The sequence below is a fragment of the Macrobrachium rosenbergii genome, chromosome 43, assembly GCF_040412425.1.
Source record: "Macrobrachium rosenbergii isolate ZJJX-2024 chromosome 43, ASM4041242v1, whole genome shotgun sequence".
Lineage (NCBI taxonomy): Eukaryota > Metazoa > Arthropoda > Malacostraca > Decapoda > Palaemonidae > Macrobrachium > Macrobrachium rosenbergii.
The window spans coordinates 55169125-55190981 of record NC_089783.1 but is presented as its reverse complement, the minus strand read 5'-3'; the positions used below and the strand labels follow the sequence as shown (position 1 = coordinate 55190981).

The window sequence follows — 21857 nt, the reverse complement described above, 5'->3', positions numbered from 1 at the left end:
TACGTGTCAACTCGCCATTGGCTGACGCCTCAACAACGATATGGCGTCATTCAGAGACGCCTATACGTTGCCGGAGGAGACTTGTTTCATCGTAATCTTGGCTAAATAATTGGGACGTGTTGCAAATTACATACTTTCGTCATTGGCATATTTCATGACTTTTTTTCACTTATAAGTAGGAGTGGAAATTCATTTTCAATGTAATTTATTCACCAAAGGAGTAATTTCAAAGGCTACAGTTTGAAAGGCAGAATTTTGAACGACGAAAGTGCACAATTTAGCGTTTCATTTAAGCAAAGTGAACCTATTTCAACACTTAAGCAGAACACCCAACAACTGAGTTACAATATTTACCTATCATAATTGTTTTTATAAAACACATTACCCTTTTGTCCTATAGCGATTTTGATTTTGTATGAGAGTTTCTCAATTTATGAAAAATAGATTAGACATAATGATGAAAAGATCATGAAGTATCTGGGAAAACTGTTTCGACATCAAATCATGGCCAAACAAAACAATCCCCACACCCTTCCAGAAGCAGACCTGGAATTGTGATAGCTCCGCCAGCTTGCTGTTGGATACAGGCCCTGGAATGGTTTTCGTGGCGACCATCGGCTCCGTTGGTTCGTTAGCGATCAGCGGACGTTGGTGCAGCGGCTTCGCGGCTGTCTGTTGGCCCCGCAAGCTCCCTGGAAAGAGGAAGAGAAATGGTCAGATGTTACTGAAATAATATCGCCAGTGTTTCTTGTGTGTGTGAGTGACTCTAATATTATTACAGTTTCAGTCTTGGATGTTTAATAATGATTATAATTGGCAGCGTTATAAAATTGCTAAATCAGTTTTGATAACTCCACGCTTATAGGTTTTAAGGACATTAAGTTTCAGATGAAAATCGTACGATGTTTAAGAGCGCTCACGTTTTAGCCTTCACATGACATTAATAAATACGCAAGATAGAAGAAGATGGAGAGGGCTTACGCGGAACAGCGACCCCATGTAGCGATGGGTAAAGGCTGAAGACAAAGAAGAAGAAGAAGAAGATAACATTAATAAATACACCATTGAACGTTAGGAAACCCACCGATGCTGGCGCACTATAGATTTCAGGTGGAGGTAGAGTTGAGGAATTTAAATTACTCTGATCACAGATTTCCGCTGAACGACTTTGCAAATCCTGTATTTTTCCCTCTCGCTTGGTTGAAGGAGTCGCAGCGTAAGACAAGTGATATTTTAACACTTTCGTCCCCCCCCCCCCGGCTCTGTTGTGTTTCCAGATTCAAAGCTCTTTTAGGCTTTGTCAAATTTATTAAAACTCAAAGTATGAGAAGCATAATACGAATAATTATAATGTTAATGCCAAAAGTATCAAAACTCTTATTATACAGTAAAATGCGTTGTCGTAGTCTCAGTGCGTCACTCGCTGTTTTTTCATCTGACGCAGGATACATAATAGCAGACAAAAGAAGAATCCTTGGCGTCTCCGCACAATTTCAAAGGACGGACTCTGGCGCCAGATGGGTGCCAGATAAGGGGTTCATAAAGGAAATAATAACTTTTTATAACTGTATATAGTACTTTATTGAAAATTTAAATAAATTTTATATTTATATTTAATGAAGGATAAAATTCACAATTTATCAAGATTTCATGACCTTCCTTTGGCGCCAAAAGGATGACGTAGGATGTCTCTCTCTCTCTCTCTCTCTCTCTCTCTCTCTCTCTCTCTCTCTCTCTCTCTCTCTCTCTCTGCACACTGAGGACGTCTAAGAGTCGCATAATCTGACTACTAGATGTGGCAACCGTTTGAAAACATTTTTGTGGGATGCTACAAAGCATTTTTATTAAGCCTAACGGTGCTTTACGATGCTCATCCTAGACGTGTGTAAGCTTTTTTTTTTTTTTTTTTTACTGGGAATCTGTTTATAAAATAATGAATATCCATCCCAACAGCTACGGCATTCAAAAAAGCAAAAACAAACCTTTTCCTCTACAGAATGGAATGGGATACAAAATTTAGGCCAAAACTCTGGGACCTATGAGTCCATTCAGCGCTGAAAGGGAAATTGAGAGTTAAAACATTGCGGAAAACCTCGCAGTTGCACCATGAAACAATTGTTAAGAGAGGGTGGAAAGTACGTTGGAAGAAAGACTATGAATGGGGGCACAGTAAATGAAATGAAAGGGGTTGCAGCTAGGAGCCGAAGGGACGCTGCAAAGAACCTTACATAATGCCTGCAGTGTACTGATTCGGGTGCACAGACGTCACTAACCCCCTACAGGGTTTTGCTCTCAAGAGACTGTCCTTTCTGGCTAAGTTTCCATTAAATTTGTACACCTACTCTAGTCTATATAAAATCCCATTATCACCGGAGTCTACCTATTATCAAGACTCGCCATCCGCGACAGAATTCGATCCCACCACCGAGATTCTGTGATACGATGGTAGAATTAGGTTCAGTCAGCATTTGGTAAAATGTATCTGAATTCGACAGATATAAGTATGCATGAATTGAACTACACTTATACTCGTCTTCGTAACAAAGTGCGACCGGATCCTTTAACAGGAGGTGAATGTCTCTTCAATTATCCCAACTTGGGTATTATATAGGCTTGTAGTGATAAGCGTATCCACACATATATATGTGTTGTGTGTGTGTGTGTGTGTGTGTATGTAAAAAAATATTTCTCTCACGGGAATAACAGCTTAACATAAAATATAAACAGAATATATGGCCACATGCAAATGTTTATTAGGGTGAGTCCCGTCGTTTTACATAACTTTTCAAACGCTCATAAGAATTATACGCGGCATAAATCATTTTTACCATACGTGCTGGCACCCTTCCCGGTATAGCATACATGCTGTTCATACAAATGTTTTGCACAAGCAATATATTTCAACAAAAGGAAAACATCTTGTATAAGTTAGAAAAATGATTTACATTTCATATTTCAAAAGAAAACTTTTTTAAAACAAAGCATCCATATAACTGGTAAATAATATTAAAACATTTACCAAAATATTCACGCAACCAGGATGCGAATCAAAAGCTGTAGCCCTTATGTTATACGATGGAGAATAAAGGCAAGTAAAGATTAGCATATAGCCTAGTCAGTTAAGAAGGTTTGCCATGGATGTGATTCTTATAGTTACGAAGACCGAACCTCCTCTCAACGGCAGGAAGGTCACGAGACTGGGAACACAGAAAAGGGTTAGAGTTCCTCAATTAAAAAAAGAAAACGGGTGACAAAATAAAGAGGTGCTTTGGAAACCCTAGGCTGAAGTCCAAAGAGGCAGATGAAGCAATCCTGTTATTCCCGCCTGTAAGTCATAACTGTGAGCCTAGAACTTATTCAGATGACTCTTTCAAGCTCTTATTTCCACAATATGAAATTTCCATCCACATTCTGTTTATCGTTGATCATTATGCCGGTTAAAAAAAAAAGGATCGTGTTAAGATTAGCGAACCCACTCGCAGCAGGGTTCGCTATTCTTTACAAGAAGATTGTTGGGTTCGTTTTTCTTTACATGGCAATAATGGGGTTCGCTGTTCTAGGCATGAACACTTCGGTACCAGACATTTGATCCCCCAGGGGCTAATACTAAACAAGGCGAAATATATTTTACCCCCCAGAGGCTAGTGGTAAGCACGGAGAAAGTGTAAATGAATCACTGTTTAGCCGTGTTTAATACTAGCCCACATGTGGAATCGGAGTTAGGACTATAATTTATATGTTAGGTTAGGTTAGGTTGGCGAGCTCAATACTGTACGAAAATGTAGAACGTCTTTTTCATTTTGTCTCCTTACAATCCGTTCTTCTCACCAGGTGTGCCCCTCCCCCCCCGCCCCCCGTCACCCTGGCTACCGGCTCCGTTCTCTCCCGCCCAAGCTGATTCATGATGGGAGTCACATGAAAATGGTAAGAAGTTATTAGCACTGTAATGCATAGATAATGAGGGAAAATGCCAACAATTTACTAAACGAGCTTACACAGAATGGGTTCTCTCTCTCATTACAGACGCACACACACCTTAAACCACCAGCCAGTGTTGTGTGTTTTCCTCTCTAACCGGAATACGAGGCAGACAAAATCTCTCTCCCTCTCTCTCTCTCTCATATATATAATGTATTATACTATACACACACATATATGTGTGTGTCGAGTCAAAGAAGAACGAGAAATAAATAAAAATATCGATGAAAAATAAAAAAAAATTAGTAAAACGGAAGAATACGTGCAACATAGACAAAATATCCCGAATATTTATTGTATGCCTCACGTTAACCTCATCAGACCAGCTTTGGAAATAATACTGAACTTATTTAAAAAAAAAATATATAGGATTTTCTGCCTGTGTACCTGTGGTAGTCTCTGAATAATCCTGTATCTTCACTTTATTTACTTTTGCGCCTAAATTTCTGTACACAGCCACTGCTCCATTCATCGTCTGCACGAATTTTTTTTTTTTCATAACGCCAGTCCACCTCTTATCTCCTTCATCACAGTCTCTCTCTCTCTCTCTCTCTCTCTCTCTCTCTCTCTCTCTCTCTCTCTCTCATTGTTCTTTCCACGCCATTCACCTCGCTCTCCCTCCCGTGTTGTCTCGCGGCTCGCCATTGCTCTGTAGGGATCAATAAGGCTTTTTCAAGGGAGACCTTGCTGACCAAACTTTGCCCGGTTAACCTGTGTACTCGCTCTCCATTTTAAAATAGAAGAAGAAGAAGAAAGCCTCAGATTAATTATATACCGATGAATGAAAATGACTTCCATTAGAATGTTAAAAGTAACGGAATGTGATCAGAAACCCTCTGTGGCAATGGTAAACGGTAATTGATATATATATATATATATATATATATATATATATATATATATATATATATATATATATATATGTTACAGTCAACATGCGTAATCAGTCGTTACGCGAAATGACTGAAATTTCAGTCAGATAATGAAATGCACTTTGGGGACATTTGATCCCCCAGGAGCTAGTACTAAACACGGCGAAATATATTTGACCCCCAGGGGCTAGTACTAAACACGGGGAAACAGTGTAGGTGACTCACTGTTTCGCCGTGTTTAGTACTAGCTCCTGGGGATCAAATGTCCCCTAAGTGCATTTCGCTATCTGTCTGAAATTTCAGGCATTTTGCGTAATGACTGATTACGCATGTTGACTGTAACATATATATATATATATATATATATATATATATATATATATATATATATATATATATAATATTGTCACGATGCATTCCAAGTACCTGGTTATTACACAGCTAACCACAGATTTCAAAAATATACCTCGCTTCAGCCAGATACCTGAACTCTCATAACAGTAAGAATTACGACTGAGTACTCTAAAGGTAACAGTGGTCCCTTAAAAAGCTCATTAATCACATGGAAAATCAAATTAAGTTTATCAAGACTAGTGTGAGGTATAAACAATTAAACAAGAAATATACTAGAGTAAAAGGGCATGACTCCATCAGACAACTGTAACTGTTTCCCTGGTATTAATTCACTTCAGCAAAACTAAAGGAACAAAACATGTTTATCACTTTGCCTTATGCACACAATTAATCCTATTCACTGGTGGTCAATAAATAAAACACTTTTAAAAATTTTAAACAAAAAAATTGATTTTTAAATTCAAAATTTATAATTAGAATTCACAATCTGAAAAATTTACTGTAACTTGAAAACAACACAAAAATTTAATTAATTCTTGAGTTAAATTATTAAACAAAACTAAATCATAAAAACTTTAATTTACCAAGAAATTAAGTTAAGCAAAATTTAAACTATCAAGAGTTACTCAAGATTTGAAAAGAAAATCTTAATAAATGAAAATTAAATCAAGTATTCAATGTTAAATTATGAAGAAATATTTAAAATGCTAAGTAAATAAATGTTAAATCACCAACATAAAAAATGTGAAAAATTAAGATTGCAAACACAAGAACACACAAAAGATTTATCAATGATAATTTCACCTAGGCAAAATTTCTCTCAATATACCCTACACCATGGTAATAATTAGTAAAATTCACTTTACCTTATACAAGCTTGTGAAAACCTTTGTAAAATAACAGGATATGCAGCTGCTTTCTGTTCACAAAAACACTTTTTTTTTTGTCTGGCGCCATTATGATTAAACATTTTTACTAAACTCAGATCTCAAAAGCTATACTTAGTACCAGTGACCACAAATATATTACATTGAAATTATCCTCTTTTGAAGAAAGAGAGAGAGAGAGAGGGGGGGGGGAGCCAAACTAATTGGTATCTCGAATAAGAATGAATAGATTTTTTTGGGATTCCAGTAGCACATGAAACACTCAAGTGACCTCATTAAGGCATTTTGGGGGCGAGATACAAAAGTTCTAGAAGAAGGAAGGTGACGTTGCTTCCAGTAAAATGTTTTGAACAATTTGGATGATATGTGATCAGAGCAATGCAATCTTAAACATGACACAACTGCCACGTGCTTCTGTGCAATAATTGTTCTCAAAAAGGCATATGTGATCAGAGCCATGTATGTAACATCGCAAAACATTTGTCTTCTTCTCGTATGAGACAGAGCTTTTACAGAAATCTCAACACGACTCGATTGTTATTCCCGACCTGTCATCGCGTTATCTTAACTGGTGACAGATGGCACATCTGGTCTAAAACTCGAATCTCTCTCTCTTCCGCTACTGCTTTTATCAAAATGATATCTGTTCTAAATTACGCTGTTAAGTTATCCAAATCACTAATTCTTTTGAGATCTGAGACCACACTACATAAGATATTTCAATAATTATTATTATTACACATAATACATGATAAATAGAAGAGTAAATATATCAAAATTATAGGAGGATATACATATTACAAGGCAACTTCATGAAATTATATATATATATATACATTATATATATAATATATATACAGTATATATATTATATATATGTATACATATATATGAATTAATTTTATGCTACTTAATAACTTAATATAACATAGATATTTCAACCTCATTCTTATCATTTCCTTACGAATACCACCGCATTGTTAGGCCTCTGGCGGAAGACTTTCGGAGACAGACAGTGGGGGGGGTCGTTAGTGAATGACGCAAGGGTCCAAATAACAGTGATTGTTCTATCGATCTCTCTTGCAGACACTGCAAAATCAGAATGCAGGAGAATGTTGTAGCTTGAGGTAATCCTTTGTAAGTTGGGCTGCTTAGGCCTCCTTGTCAGTTCACTCTGGCCTCTGGGGTCTTGTCATCCAAGGCCTTGTTGTCATCGTTCCCCAGGAATAACAGGGCACTCTATCAATCCTGGACAAAACAAGGTCAAAGTATCGTCATTCTTTTTTTATTGTGCTACTCATTCCGGACGTTGTATAGCTCACTCAGTTTCGGAACTACAAGAAAAAATTGTAGGCCTATTGCTTTAAGTTTCGAAACTAAAAAAAAAATTGTTGTTACGCAACTGAAAACCATCATAAAACTAAAATCTTTTGATATGAAGACTCTTTTTGACGGGGTGTTGCAGTTGACGTCTGTTGATTATTTATGACGAGTTTACAAGCAAAGAGAATAATCATCCTTCTGTCATCATAAACCATTTGTGATCAGAATCAAAGCTAAAATGTTCTGCCTTCGCCCTGATATAAACCCATCTGAAACTGTGAAAAAAAAAAAAATTAATAAAAACATGGGGTTTCCATCCTCCTCTCGGTCGAGTTATGATATTCGTGACGTTTCACCATGAAGGAAACTCAACTGAAGTTTAAGAAAAACGTTGACCAGTGCAGATTTAACTGAACCTGAGATGTTTTCAAAACGATGTAAAACTGACAATTCACAAGGTGGCAACACTGCATTCAATGCATAACTTGTAAAGCAAATATTCAAGTTGCTTCAGACGGTTAGTATAATTATGACCGTTAATTAAAATGCACGCGCATCCATGCAGAACAAGCGAACGAGCCACGGGCACAGAAGAGCAGCACTCGTGTGAAAAAGGATAAAATACACAGCCAAGAGAAATATGTCCAATTTGACAAGTGAAGTACACTGTACACAACTGTAACTCATCAGACGACGAGAACGTGAAGTCCAATTAAATCAATAGAAAAGTCTTGCATGATCGTGGAACTGACATATCATGTGAGGATTGGAATTATATAAAGTCTTCTGGACCTGATACACACACAATATATATACATATATATATAGGCCTCTATATTACGTGTGTTTGTATGTATAGTGCATTACGTGCTTGAGCGCTCACGCACATCCACGGAACGTTGCATGCGATATATCCCTTTTGTTTTCTCTTTCTATATGTATCCTACAGTAATGCTTCGGTTTGGTGCGGTAAATGATTGTGCGGAAGTCTAGAAATTAAAATTTCTGGAAATAGCCGAAAAGACATACATCATAGCCACCCGATACACGGAGACTGAAAAAATCAAGGTATTTTCCGTGTGAAGATTTCTACCTTGCGTCACGTAAAACTCTGGTTCTATCAACTTCCATGACTGAGTGGCAAGAGCCTGCATGTAACACGAATATACTTTGATTCATGCGATACGCCCCTGTGAATTTGTGACTGAGTGACGAAGCACTATCTGACGGATCGCCAATTGTTCTTCTGAATGAGAGAGAGAGAGAGAGAGAGAGAGAGAGAGAGAGAGAGAGAGAGAGAGAGAGAGAGTAGCATTTCCGGTAGACTACTAAATCCCTTGTGACAAACATTCGTATCGCAAATAGTCGTCGAATTGGAATGCAGTACGGAGCCTCGCGTCTTGCCTAACTGATTTCACGCTTAGGGCTTTAGTCTAATAATTTAGATAAGCACCATTGCCATTCAAAAAAACACGTCGATAGTCGTCATAAAAAGCTTAGCCGCTTCTCTTGTTGCTGAATTCGCCAGTCACAATATTAAAGGTGAAGAACGAGACGTGCTCGTGAGGGAAGATGGCCTCGCAGGAAAACTGTCCAAAAGGACAACGCGAAATTTTAGGATTCATCCTTATTGTTTGCAAAAGTGATTAGGATGGAATTTCAATATAACTCCAGGCGAAATGTGGCACATGATGGAATTCTCTAGTGAAACTTGCAATGGGTCACAACGAACCAACAGATTGATTGAGTGAAAGATTGATAGAAAATAGCTTTTTGGTTGAAAATCTCGAGTTAAACAGTTGTTTACATTTTACAGAAAAGGGGATGAAATTAGTCAAACGGACTCCCATGCAAATTCCAGAACGAGTACTGTGCATTCTATACAAAGATCTTAGACCATCATATGATAAACTGTGTATGTTTTTTAACTTAAAAGCATCAAATAAAACTTCATCTCTGAAAATCACTTTAATGCCTGTTGACTGAAGATCAACATCTCAAAATGAGAATCAACACTCCCGTCCTTTTAACGAAGGGGAAGGTTGCCTAGATAACTATAGAGCTAACATGTCTGAAAAGGCTTCGGCAAAGTTGAGAGGCAAGAATGAAAGCTCAGGAGGTTTGAGAAGGCCTGAGGGTTTGGGGTTCATTTTCCTTCCAGTGGAGGAAAGCAAGGGCGCCTCAATCCTCCCGTTTATAGGACGACGACTGGAGAGTAGAGCTTAAAGGCGAGTTGTCAGACAGGCGATCGTGTTATGTATGTCAGCGTCAACGGGTGTATCGAACAGTAGTTGTTCTTCACCAAAGTTTGAGTTGAGAATTTACGAATTGGGAAGAAAATATGAAGAATAACGGAGACCAATCTCTTCTGGGTTATTTTTTGACATAGCGCCAAAGAGTCATCTTTTTTTTATGTTTCACAGTAATTGTTCATGTACGCATAACTTTGCTCGAGGGAATTTAGCCAACATTAAATTCAACATGTATGTTATTCCATTTCCTTAGGATTTATTTTCTTTTTTTCGTCGCCGTGGAAGCTCTCAATAGATAATCACTTTTGGCTTGTACAGCGTGAATCTGTGTAGATATTGAATGATACAAGTAGGCAGAAGTGTAGCTATCTTTTTTTTTTTTGGACGTTATACTATGAAGGATAACCAAGGTTAAATAATGTATATGTTAAGCTGGCTTTGCGCCAGAGGAAATCTGACCACTGAACTCAGAATGTACTGACACACGAAAACCCCTCAGTTTTATTTATTATTCATTTTAGGACCATGCGACTTAGTTTAATTTGGTCTTGATGGGAACTCCAATGGTAGGACATAAGTAGTTTTTTTTGGGGGGGGGATTTTTTTCCCTATCAACACTTTATTTTTACTGTTTAATTAAAATTTCCATGCTTTGTTTTTCGAATTTGTTTGAGTTATTCAAGATAAAAGACCGAAACAGGATGAAAACAATGACCTTATAACTTAATAAAGAACTCGGAGCGTTATAATAATAATAATAATAATAATAATAATAATAATAATAATAATACTTGTATAACTATCGGGGAAACAATCGATATTCAAAGGATGTCGCAATATAACATGTCTTTCTGCGCCGTGTAACTCCTCAACATTTCTGCGCTCGTCTCCAGACAACAAACGTTTGTAGCGTGGCTTCTTTCGTGAAATAAAATGCCTGAGCGAAGGGGATCGATATGGAGAAGAGAATCAGATGTAATAGTCTTAGCTTGCTGACCGTAGACTTCCCACATATCCTTGCGGCTGTAAATAAGAACCCGAGACGTCGCCGGGACACGCGATGTTGCAATCCCTTTTTAGCAGCACGACATTTTTTACCTCTCCTTTTCGCGCCAAAATAGCGAGGCCTGCACAGAGTTGCCACAGGGAAACAGTTGCAAGTCGTCTGCAGCTTCTGCGTTTCTAGTAAAATTCATCTTTATTTTCTTTCTCTTTGAGTGTTTTTGCTGGTAATACTTGGTATATAAATGTGAATTTCTGTGTTTTGAATATATTTCAAAGCACAGCGTTGTAACCTCAAAAGATATTTTCTTCTGTGCCGTAAATTCACGGTCTCTCATGACACGTTTGTCCATGCACAGGAAATATGAAGTAATCTTTTGAAAACCGTACTGAACTTCACTATAAAATGTCAGGGTACCAGCGGCAGGGAGTGTTGACTGATAACGAGGAAAGGGGACTAAAATTCACAAATTAATGAGGAGGTTCAAAATCCAGACAGCGTTCCTCGGGGCACTAATGTGGCCCACCATTTGCTGTAGGGGGTATGTTCATTACATTATGTATATATATATATATATATATATATATATATATATATATATATATGCATACACATGCATACATATGACACTGAAGGCTAGTAGACCTACTGAAATTGACCAAGGGACTCACCACTAATTGCAAAAGAAACCATTCAAAGGTTTTATGACTCAAAATATAGTGTAAAATAACATACTAAAAATCACGGGAAATCGAAGCTATGGAACATGCCTATTTTCCAGGAGGGCAGCCAAAATGGGAAAATTAAAAAAAAAAATGCCATTTAACAACAGAAAAATGCTTTGAAGTATGCCAAATACTGTTCAGTATTATGCTAAAGGACAGAGCACACTAATATAATACCATTCAAATCAATTATGTCCATTAAAATTCAAAACAGCTGTCAAAATTGCCGCCAAAAGTAGCCACTTTAAAAAAAATCACTAAGCAAATTTAAGGGGTTTTGTTTATATGTAGAAAAAAATATGGGTTAATAAAAAAATATTAACTAGATTAACAAAAATAGGTCCACATTATGCTTGGAATGTCCCATTATGTTCCGTTATGAAAACAATAAGTAACTAATGTCGTTGACTATAAATAGTCTTACTGACTGGAAATGGATTTACTGAAGTAGCAAGAGTCAGTATAGGCCTATATTAATGAATACGAAAAGTATTCTGCGGTAGTTGCAAAGGTGATATAGACGAGTCCTAGAACAGGCACCCCTGCTCTTCACTTCTCTGTCACACATACCGCGTCTCATATTTATTATTGAAACGACTAGCTGCTCAGACAGTTGCATTGTATTTACACGATGATAAAACGCAATAATGCAGACAGTGGATTCACTGCTCAAAATGATGGTTGTAAGGTACTCTCTCTCTCTTTTGTTACAGTGAGAAAGACACCTCACTCATTGTGAACTTCCGGGAACCTGGCATCATCATAACCCTCGGGACATCAAATCAATCGAGAGAGAGAGAGAGAGAGAGAGAGAGAGAGAGAGAGAGAGAGAGAGAGAGAGAGAGAGAGAGAGAGAGCAACGACATTTTATGCGATACTTCAAAGGATCTGAAATAAACCTTGTCAAGACTTAGTTCCTGAGAACCATTATTTCGAGAGATGAATTATTATAGGATAGTTGGAATGGGGAGGGGGTGCGAGGGAATTCAGGGGGACCGATCTACCTCCACTGCGGCACGTTTGGCTCCGCCTCTCCTTCAACCCCTACCCCGCCCATCTCTGCACCCAAGTCCTTTTCCTCCACATCCAAATTGCAACTCACCTGCCTTCCTTCATCCCCAGGACCCACTTCGGCCTACGGCTCTAACTCCACGGGTTAGAACCCCTCACGAGGACACGGTGGGCGACAGGATATGAGTTGCGATCTACTTTAAGAGACACCCCCCCCCCCCTGAATGCTCACCTCACAGCTGTTCACAAAATTTCTGAAATGATGCTTCGATTGCCAATATGCCTTTTGGGTTTGAAGGTTCGACGAGGGAAAATGACATTTCAGTTCGAATTGCTGATCAAACCGTTCAGTGAATTTGGTTTCTGATTCGTCGTCTCCTGACCAGAAGGATAATTATGCCCAAGTTATCAGCTTCCGTAAAATAAACCATTCATCCGGAACTGTAAAGTGAATCAGGATTGTTTTAAGGTTTCGTACTGATTTCAAGAGACTTTCAGTTAGGAAAATACGATATAATTATACATGTTGTATACACTGTTTTAATCCCTACTGCTATCAAGTCAGCTATATAACTTTTCTTTCATGACGTAGATCTTTTGCTATCTATTTAAAATTCAGCAACATCAACCTTATAGGTACTTAAAAACGCAACGGCTAATTCTAAGCAGATGTGACTGAATTTTTTGTTTGGTTAAGCACTACAATTTAGTATCACACCTATTGGCCATAGACGCAATAAAAGAAAAAAAAATGGTTGCTTATCAAAGTGACGGAAATTGGCGACTTGGTCACAGTTTGGATAACTTGGTAGCACATTATGTCTACAAATGTTAAATGACGTTCATGTGTAGCATCATTTTACGACAGATTAGATAACAATTTAGCATTTTGCTTTTATAGATAAGGAAATAACGTAACATCATCTGGTTTGGGTGTACCAAATATTTTTCTATAATATTCAAAGATAGCTACCGATTGATACGGGGAAAGATGTGATTATCACCTTTGGTCTTCTATAACTTTTAGGATATATTTAAAAAAACGGGCAAAAATACAGTCAGCAATATTTAGGACGTTGTTATGCAATGCCTTTCAAGTATACCCTTATTTAGGCATTGGCATTCTGGAACAGGAAAACTGCGGCGTAAATTTTACGCATTCGTGAATGATCATTGGAACACGAAGGTGACGAAGTACGTCTTAAATTAATGTTGTGTTACAGTGTTTTATTGGCGAATAAAATGAACCATTATACCCTTCTGGAAGTCCAGGCGAGAAGACGTCAGTTAATGTGAGTATTTTGCAGCATGAAGTGTAATTATTTTATGTATATTAATCACAATATAACTGGCACAAGATGGATACCCTAGGCTTCTCCAGCCAAGGGTATCAAATGTTTGTAAGCTAGGCCTATGTATACCCTACTTTGGGCACGCCAGGCTTCTCATCACTTCTTAACACCTTACCACACATACTAGAGGTCCTTATAATTGAGGCCCTTCAGTCACAAGGCCGCCATAATCTAAAACCGATCAATCATTAGCATTTGAATAGACCGAAATTGCTTTGAATGGCAGCGAGCTGTGCTGAACTAGACCTAGCCTGTAACAATAACGTCTGATGTTAATCTAAAGTATTAAATAGGTCAATGAAATACTCAACTCTTACCAGAGCAAATATTTTATGCATATTCTGCATAATGTAGTTTATATTCTTTGGTGGCCAGACCCGAAATGCAACATATTCCTCATCCGGTCCTAACCTAACGAACATTTTTGCCATTAGCGTGTCAGTGGTATATGATTGTTGTAAGTCTGCCCCTTTGGTATCAGGGTCATATATAATTACCGTTTGCTTATCGAATTGTGGGCATTCTGATGCCTTAAACCAGTGGTTTTCAACCTTTCGTGCCCATGGCCCATTTTCGGCATCCCTGATATTAGACTCGTGGCCCACTGCCCTTCAGAGTTGTGTAATGATGATAGAATTATTATAAAACATTTTCAGAACACTTTATTTGTTTTGCATTTTTATTTGTGGAATTATTTTTCAGATCACTCTATCAATTATACTACATTTTCATTTATGAAAGAAATCACTGGCCTGAATTTACTGTAAATGATTTTTCATTTTTTAAATAGCCTACTATTTTTAAGATGCCCATGGTATGGCCCCCCCCCCTCAGAACTGCCCATGGACTGGTGGGCCATGGCCTACAGGTTGAAAACCACTCACTTATCCTTATGAAATCGGGGGGGGGGGGTCTAAGTTACAAAGCGCTGCTCACCATAGCCTATAGCCTAATGTACAAGTCATTGGGATTTTTCAGTCTTCATTCAATATGAAGAAGTGCTTCCTAACCTCGCGAGGTTTGGCGCGCACAGACAGTATGTGCACGGTTTCTTTCCCCACCTTTGTTTTGTAAAAGTTTTTTATCCCATATTTACATGATGGGTTCTTAATCTTCTTAGACATAAACTTTTAATATTTCCAATTCTTCAGTGTATGAATGCTATAGACAAATCCCATTTTCCTTCTACACTTGTTAAGTAATACTTTAGCAGTCATGCTAAAGTATAGGTATTATTTTACAAGTTGCAAATACATGATATGAAATTGTAACCTACATTTTTGAAAAGATCTCTTCATTCTTGTTATTTTGAACCCCATAAACACTATGCACTAATGATAAATAAAAAACTAATCAAATTACGACTTACAAGGTAAGACAGTACCGGCCCTCCACACCCCTCCGAAGCTAATAGGGCAAAATTGTAACCAGTAAACACCCCTATAATAGTTTATGTTATGTTAGTACCTTTAGGATCCTTTAGTGCCCTATCATTTCCTAGTCATTTTTGCATGAAAAACCCACAATGGTTTTTCATGAAAATATGGCCAGCCAGAGTCTTATTGGCAGCTTATAAAAATTTACCAAAATTTACACTCTGGCTTTCATATCTGTAAGTGACGTGTGATTATACATGCTAATGTGTAACAGCATTAAAGTTAACACGATTTACAAACTACGCTTAATGCCTAAGTCATCAGTTTTTGTTAGGAATGTAGTTTTCTGGAATTGCACTTACTAAGAATATAAATTAAGTAATAAATGAGGTAGGTTGGGGGTGTTCTAGCCCCCCTGGCCAGGTAAGACCCTTCATCCAAGGTTAGGTTAGAATATATCCCTGTATTTCACCCAGTAACAGCAAATTTAACATTGTTTGAGGGGAGGAAACAGTACCGGAGTAGGTCTTCCAAGGCGTCGTCTGAGCCCCTGATGTCTCCCTTGGTGGCTAACCCTTCGGGATAGTTTCTCTCTCCTGGCAAACTTCCCCTTCTGGCTGCCTCTCCTTTGGGAGAGGACTCCCCTTCTTCTTCTTTGCTCGCTTCGTCGGGCGTGGAACGACGGGGCGGGCAGATGATCAGGACGACTTCTTCTTGGGGGGGGGGCCTCTCCTTGACTTGGGAGGAATTTTTCCCCCCGGAGCGAGTAGAGACTCCCTCCATTGGCCTGTCTTTTTCTTTAGGTTTGGCAGTAGAGGCTTCTTTCAGGGGCCAGGCAATGGGTCTGACTTCAACCTGGCTCCACCTGGGTCTCCCTGGCATACCATCACTGGAGGGTCTCCTCGCTCATCTGACTGGCGTTCCGGTGGTAACTCACGCCACAACTACCGCTACCACCAGCACTGTGACAATGACAGCTTTTGCCAAGATGCTGGTCTTTCGCCAAGATGCTGGTGACTGTCTCATCTCGCCGGGGGACCCAGGTGATTACCGTGCCGGCATCTCAGCACGTAGTGCCTCTGCCTTCTGGCTTCTCCGTGGCCCCATTGTCCTAGCCAGGACCCTCCATGGTGGTGACCTCTTCCATGCTTCATCTTATAGTCCCTGCTCCTGCTGTTCCTGGTTTTGCTGGCTCCCTGGCTATCCTGGCTGCTTCAACTGCCCCAGCTATCCCGGTCGCCCCAGTCACAGCTCCTGGCCTCCCTGGCTCTTGGCCTGTCGTGGCTCCTCCACCTGCCCAGGCTGTTCTGGTCACCCCAGTCGCTGCTCCTAGCTTTCCTGGCTCCTGGGCTGTACCAGCTGCCCTGGCTGCCCCTGTCACCACGGTTGATGAATCTGCTGCCCGGGTCGTTCCTCTACCCTGGCCACCCTGGCTGCTCCTGTGACATCTGCTCCCTCCGGATGAGGGACTTGACCACAATCCTGAAGAAGATGAAGAAGTCTAAGAAGGTGTCGTCATCTTCATCGCCTTCAGCTTTGTCATCGTCATCTGCTACCTCCTCCTCTTCTTCGACCCCTGAGGCTAACGTTTTGGGAGCTGTGGGCATGCAAACCTCGGTCTGCACACCATTGCAGCGCCTAAGAAGTCCGTTTCAAAGGCTGGCACTGTGTCGGGCACTTGCTCGTGAGCCGCTCTGAGTACCGAGACCCCTAAGACGGGGGAGTGAGCCAAGACACGCAGGTGTCTCGGCTCTGCCTGCTGGCACTGCCTCTAGTGCCAAGCCAGGTTTCCAGGTCTGAGCATCTGGTGAGACAGAGACGAGGTCCCATGTACAGTCTTCTAGCGAGGCTCTGGCCTCGAAGAAGACTGGGGCCCTTTGAGAGGACAGTGAAGGTTCTCGTCAGCCAGCCATGCGTTTGACTCCACCTAGTCCCCGATCACGTTCACATGACCAGCCTGGCTTGGTTGAGTCAAGTGCTTGGCTTGGCTCACCTGAACCGCCACGCTTTCCCTAGGGACAGCACTTTACTGAGGCAAAGTGCTCTCTTGGACCTGAGTTGCCGTCATCGCTGCGGGTTGATGACCGCTCTCAGCCCGCTCCTCCTACTGGTTCCGCCAGCAGGACCAGCAGGGGTGTCTGATCCTCCTCGCCTGTCCCCTCAACCTCCTGGAGTTTCCCTGGGAGGGGCGAGTCGGACAGGAGGAACTCTTGAGACTCCTCTTCCCAGAGTTCGACTACAAAGGCATATGTTCCTGGCTCTGTCGTAGGATCGACTTAGTCGTACGCCCGCGTAGTGCAGGAACTCGCCTTCTCCAGCCTGATCGTCGACAACTCTTCATTAGTGCTGGCTCGACCAAGAAAGAGGTGTCCAGGAACACGATTTTTTTCTGGCTTTGTGAGACGATTAGGAGAGCGTACTCTGCTGCGGGAGAATATGACTCTGCTACCATCCATCTAAGAGCTACAAAGTCCGGAGCATTGGTTCGACCCTCGCATTCTGGAAGAACCTGTCAGCTCCTCAGGTATTGAAGTGGCGGCGTGGTCTCAACAGACCACCTTCATTTCTTTCTACCTCTGGGATATTGCCCACAAGTCCTTGGACACCTCTTCCCTGGGACCTGTGGTGGCTGCTCAAGTTGTGTAGCTTATCCGGCAGGGTTGCATCTCGCCTAAGGTGTCTGGTTGTGGATGTGGGAATGAGTGTGGGAGCGACTGGCCTCTCCTTCTTCTCTTCATTCTGGCTCTCTTCCTGCAGGCAGAGAGCGGACGTGCCATTACATGCTGGATCTGGCAGTCGATGCAGGTATGCATACACTTTGAGCTTCCATTCTATTTCCTTTCAGGATCATAGAAGCAAACCCACTCCTTCCTCTAGCAAGGAGATCATGACAATAAGACAAACCCAATACTTGTATTTGCCTTACTGTTGCCGACTTTTTAAGGTTCATCCTAGCCCATTTTTGTATGAAGTGACGTCTTCCTCATTCATACGAAAAAAACCCAGAAGTCTGACAGTTGATCTTGCGTTTCCTGCAACCCGATCACTTCGTCAGAGGCAGGTTTTCCCTTCCTCGCTCTATCGACCAGGAAGGGAACCCAAGGTGTAGCGAACTCCAGTCAGTTCATAGACTCACTCAGATTCCTCCCTCCAACCAGTGAGTCTCCCTAATGTAAAGGACCGATGGTTTGTATATCGTGTTGGAACAAATCACAATTTTTTAAAGTAAATTGTATTTTTCCTAACTATACAAACCTGAGGTCCTTTACATTACATTTTCATGCCCACTTCATGCCACCCCTCAATCTGACACCTGGGCCGAAAGGCAAATTGGAATGTTTGCATCCGGGGACCGGGGAGGCGGGATTCCCACCTCCATGATGGTAGCTAACTGCCTAACCACCTTGTTTGAAAGTTTAACAGCCATTTCCAGCTTTGCTGAAAGTAATTCCTAATGTAAGGGACCTCAGGCTTGTATTGTTAGGAAAAATACAATTTACTTTAAAAAAAAATTGTAATGTTTTGGGGTACCCAGAATGCCAAAGCAAGGGTAGAATGTATCCCTGTTATTACTTCTGCCATGTTTTCATGCTGTATAAATACTTTAATTGAATATATATATATATATATATATATATATATATATATATATATATATATATATATATATATATATATATATATATATATATATATATATATATATATATGTATATGCAATTGAAATTGAAAAACATTACTCTAGTTTTGTGTACTGTACAGATACTCAAAGGATACTCAGGAAACTATATACAATACTTTATGCCTATTTTCGATAATCCCGGCAGTGAAGATTGTTTCCCCAACTGTTGACTTCTCATTGGGTGAATAAGACTGATAGAATATTGTGTGTGTGTGAGACAGTCCGGTCATAAAATTTTGTGCTGATTGAAAGGTGTTAAATTCCCCCAACCACTGGGTTAGCTACAATATTATTGTTATTCTCCAGATTATGAGTAATTGCATAAGATTGGTGCAGTATTTGTAATTCACTTGATTACTTGATGACTGTTTCCAATGTACTCAAACTTTGGGTATACAGTATATTAGTCAGATAGTGTATAGTATGCATACATTTCAAAGATATACAAAATCTTCCTTCTTAATGCCCAGTGAAGAGGAACAGGCATCTTACTCTGTCCTGTGAATATGTGAGCTTTTATCTTTGCTGATAGGCTCTTCGTAAAGGATTCCTCTTGCCGTTGCATTATAACGAAGAAGCGAGTAAGAGACGGGTTCAACGTATTCTGATTTATTGACACAAAATCTCTGACAGGTCAAGAGCTCTTGTGAGCTAAAAAGTAGAATTTGACATTAGGGTTTAAACAGAGTGATGTCTCTATACAGTCATGTGCTTTCTCACACCTGGAGGATGGTTAACAATTCTATATACAAATTAGGAAGAGGTTTGAAATACATATGGTTAGAAAGCTTGCAGTGCTTTACATACATTAGTAATTACAGCTCTGACAAGGACATAAAGTGTCTTCTGAAAATTGCATAAAAGATCACTTGACTTGAGAGCTGTGGGTCTGTGTTTCCTGAGAGTCTTGGTGCGTCATTTAGGTTTTGTTTTGAAATGAGGATGGCTTGAGGGTCCCGGCGACAGCTCGAGACCTCACAACATAAAAACAGAGTATTATACGGGTTATACAGTAGCATTACTGTATTGTGTGTCTGTACCTGATGCATACATGGATGGGAGAAGCAGTAAAATTTATTAGTCATATTAGTCCAGTGTATGGGTGATCAGCCTTTTCATACCCAACCCCTCATCTAATTATGTTAGGAAATCACATTGACAACAAGGATCTCTGCTAAGAGGGGGAAATGAGCTGCAATTGGTGTACAGTATTCTCGAACCTAGTCTATTTTGCAAACAGCATACCTAACCTATATGCATTACAGTGTAATGTAACCCAGCTAAGGTGCATATTTTGTAATGTTTGTTCTGCTTATACTTGGAGAGATGCATCCATAGTCTGTAGGCTACCAAATTTAAAACAGTATAGGACTGAATATAGGTTAGTTTAGAGTTTAAAATTTCAGATTGGATTTTCAGGCACAGTCTTGGACTTTGTAATAGGGCATTCATAGTCATTTTATCACTACTGTACTAAATTATGGTTTAATAGTTGATTAGTCCTGTATGGTGTACATAGTGTACTTATTTTTTTTTGGTCTTTTTTTCTATGGCCATGTTATTCTCTGGAAATTGCTTTGCAAGTGAATGCTGATTTCATATAAGTAACTTACCGAGTAATTACATAGCTAACGTTTCTAACTCGCGCGGCAACTTTTTAAAAAATTCGCAGTAGCACTTCTTCTGATTTTGCATAGGTGACAGGCCCCGCTCACTATCGGGGAATGCAGGAAACAACCTGGCCGGTAAGCTCACTTTGTTTCTGCTGGCTATGGTAACACAAATGCCATTTGCAGCAGCGTTTTTGTATTATTTTTCAGTTGTCTTGACAGATATGGTGTACAATTACTTTGTTTTGGTAGCACAGCAAGCTACAGATAATTTATTTTCACAATTTTGATCAGTTTTTTAGTATTTTCTGAATTATGTCAGGTTCTAGCAGTTCAAGTATTCTCTGTTGCAGCGAAGGCTGTAAGACTGAGCTCATTAAAGCTGGCTACGATCCTCACTCATGTTAAAGTTTGGCGACAAGTTGTGTTGTGGTACCCCTATAGTCACCGGCATTCAAAATCTTGTCTAAGTATTATATCCTTTAATTACTCCTAAGTATTTTAGGCTAGCCTAGGTGAGGTTCATGCCCTTGCAACTCTTATCTCATAGACAGCTGCCTGTTTCTATTCAATACAGACCCAGAGCAGTTTACTCTGTATATAGGAATATTCTCTGATACCAGGAATCTGCCCTTGAATCTTGTTAATTAGTGGCAAGCAGATTATGGATAGCAATCCCTGGTAATCTGAAAGGTCACCAAATCTTGTTAATAAGGTAGTTGATTTGGTGCAAATAGGTTGGGGGCAGCTGGTATTTAGAAGGTCACCAACTAGAAAACATACTTTTCTTAGAATGTTTAGAGAGGGGGATACTCCACTGCTGTAGATCCATTTCCTTTATGTGGTTGGCAAATTATGTTTTGTGTGATTGTTAGGTGGGCTTTGTTGTGACTGTTGCCAGATTTTTGGCTTGTTTGAATTATTGATAATAGCGTTGGATGGTTGTTCTAAGGAGAAGGGTGCTTGCGAACAGCATTGGTATCCTAAATGAAAGAGTGTATGTAGTTGTTTTAAGTTGCCCATAACTGTACATCCTCATTCTCTTTGTTCTTTTAGCAGGGGCAGACTTGTACTTCTGGTTTGACTTATGAGGAATGCTCTGCTTGGTCTCCATCACAGATGTTGAAGTATGGAGTCAGGTGAAGACAGTGAAAAGCAGACACCAGTTTTAATTCTGTCTTTCTTTTGGTTCTTTTTAGCCTGTCCCCTGTTGGGTCTATTCCTGCACTGTAGGGAGAACTCTCACAGGAAATTCCGTTGGACTTAAAGAGAGCGCCTTACCTCTTCAGGAGTTGGGGACAGTGCTCACTCATCTTCATTGGTAGGATTGACACAGGGCTCTCTTGAGCATGATCATGAACTTTGTCTCCCTATTTATTCCCAGGACATGAGGGCTGTCCTGGACTCTTCTTCTGTTCATACTTGTGGTATG

At 39.9% G+C, this 21857-nt stretch overlaps 1 protein-coding gene across 1 annotated transcript in view; it reads right to left on the bottom strand.

The window, feature by feature from the left end:
* The window catches only part of Gabat (4-aminobutyrate aminotransferase), a 51489-nt gene that overhangs the window by 9512 nt on the left and 20120 nt on the right, over positions 1-21857 (bottom strand). Inside the window, exon 2 of the mRNA XM_067087336.1 lies at positions 547-692. Coding sequence (XP_066943437.1) covers positions 547-692 — 146 coding nt within the window. The remainder of the gene's footprint in view (positions 1-546; positions 693-21857) is intronic.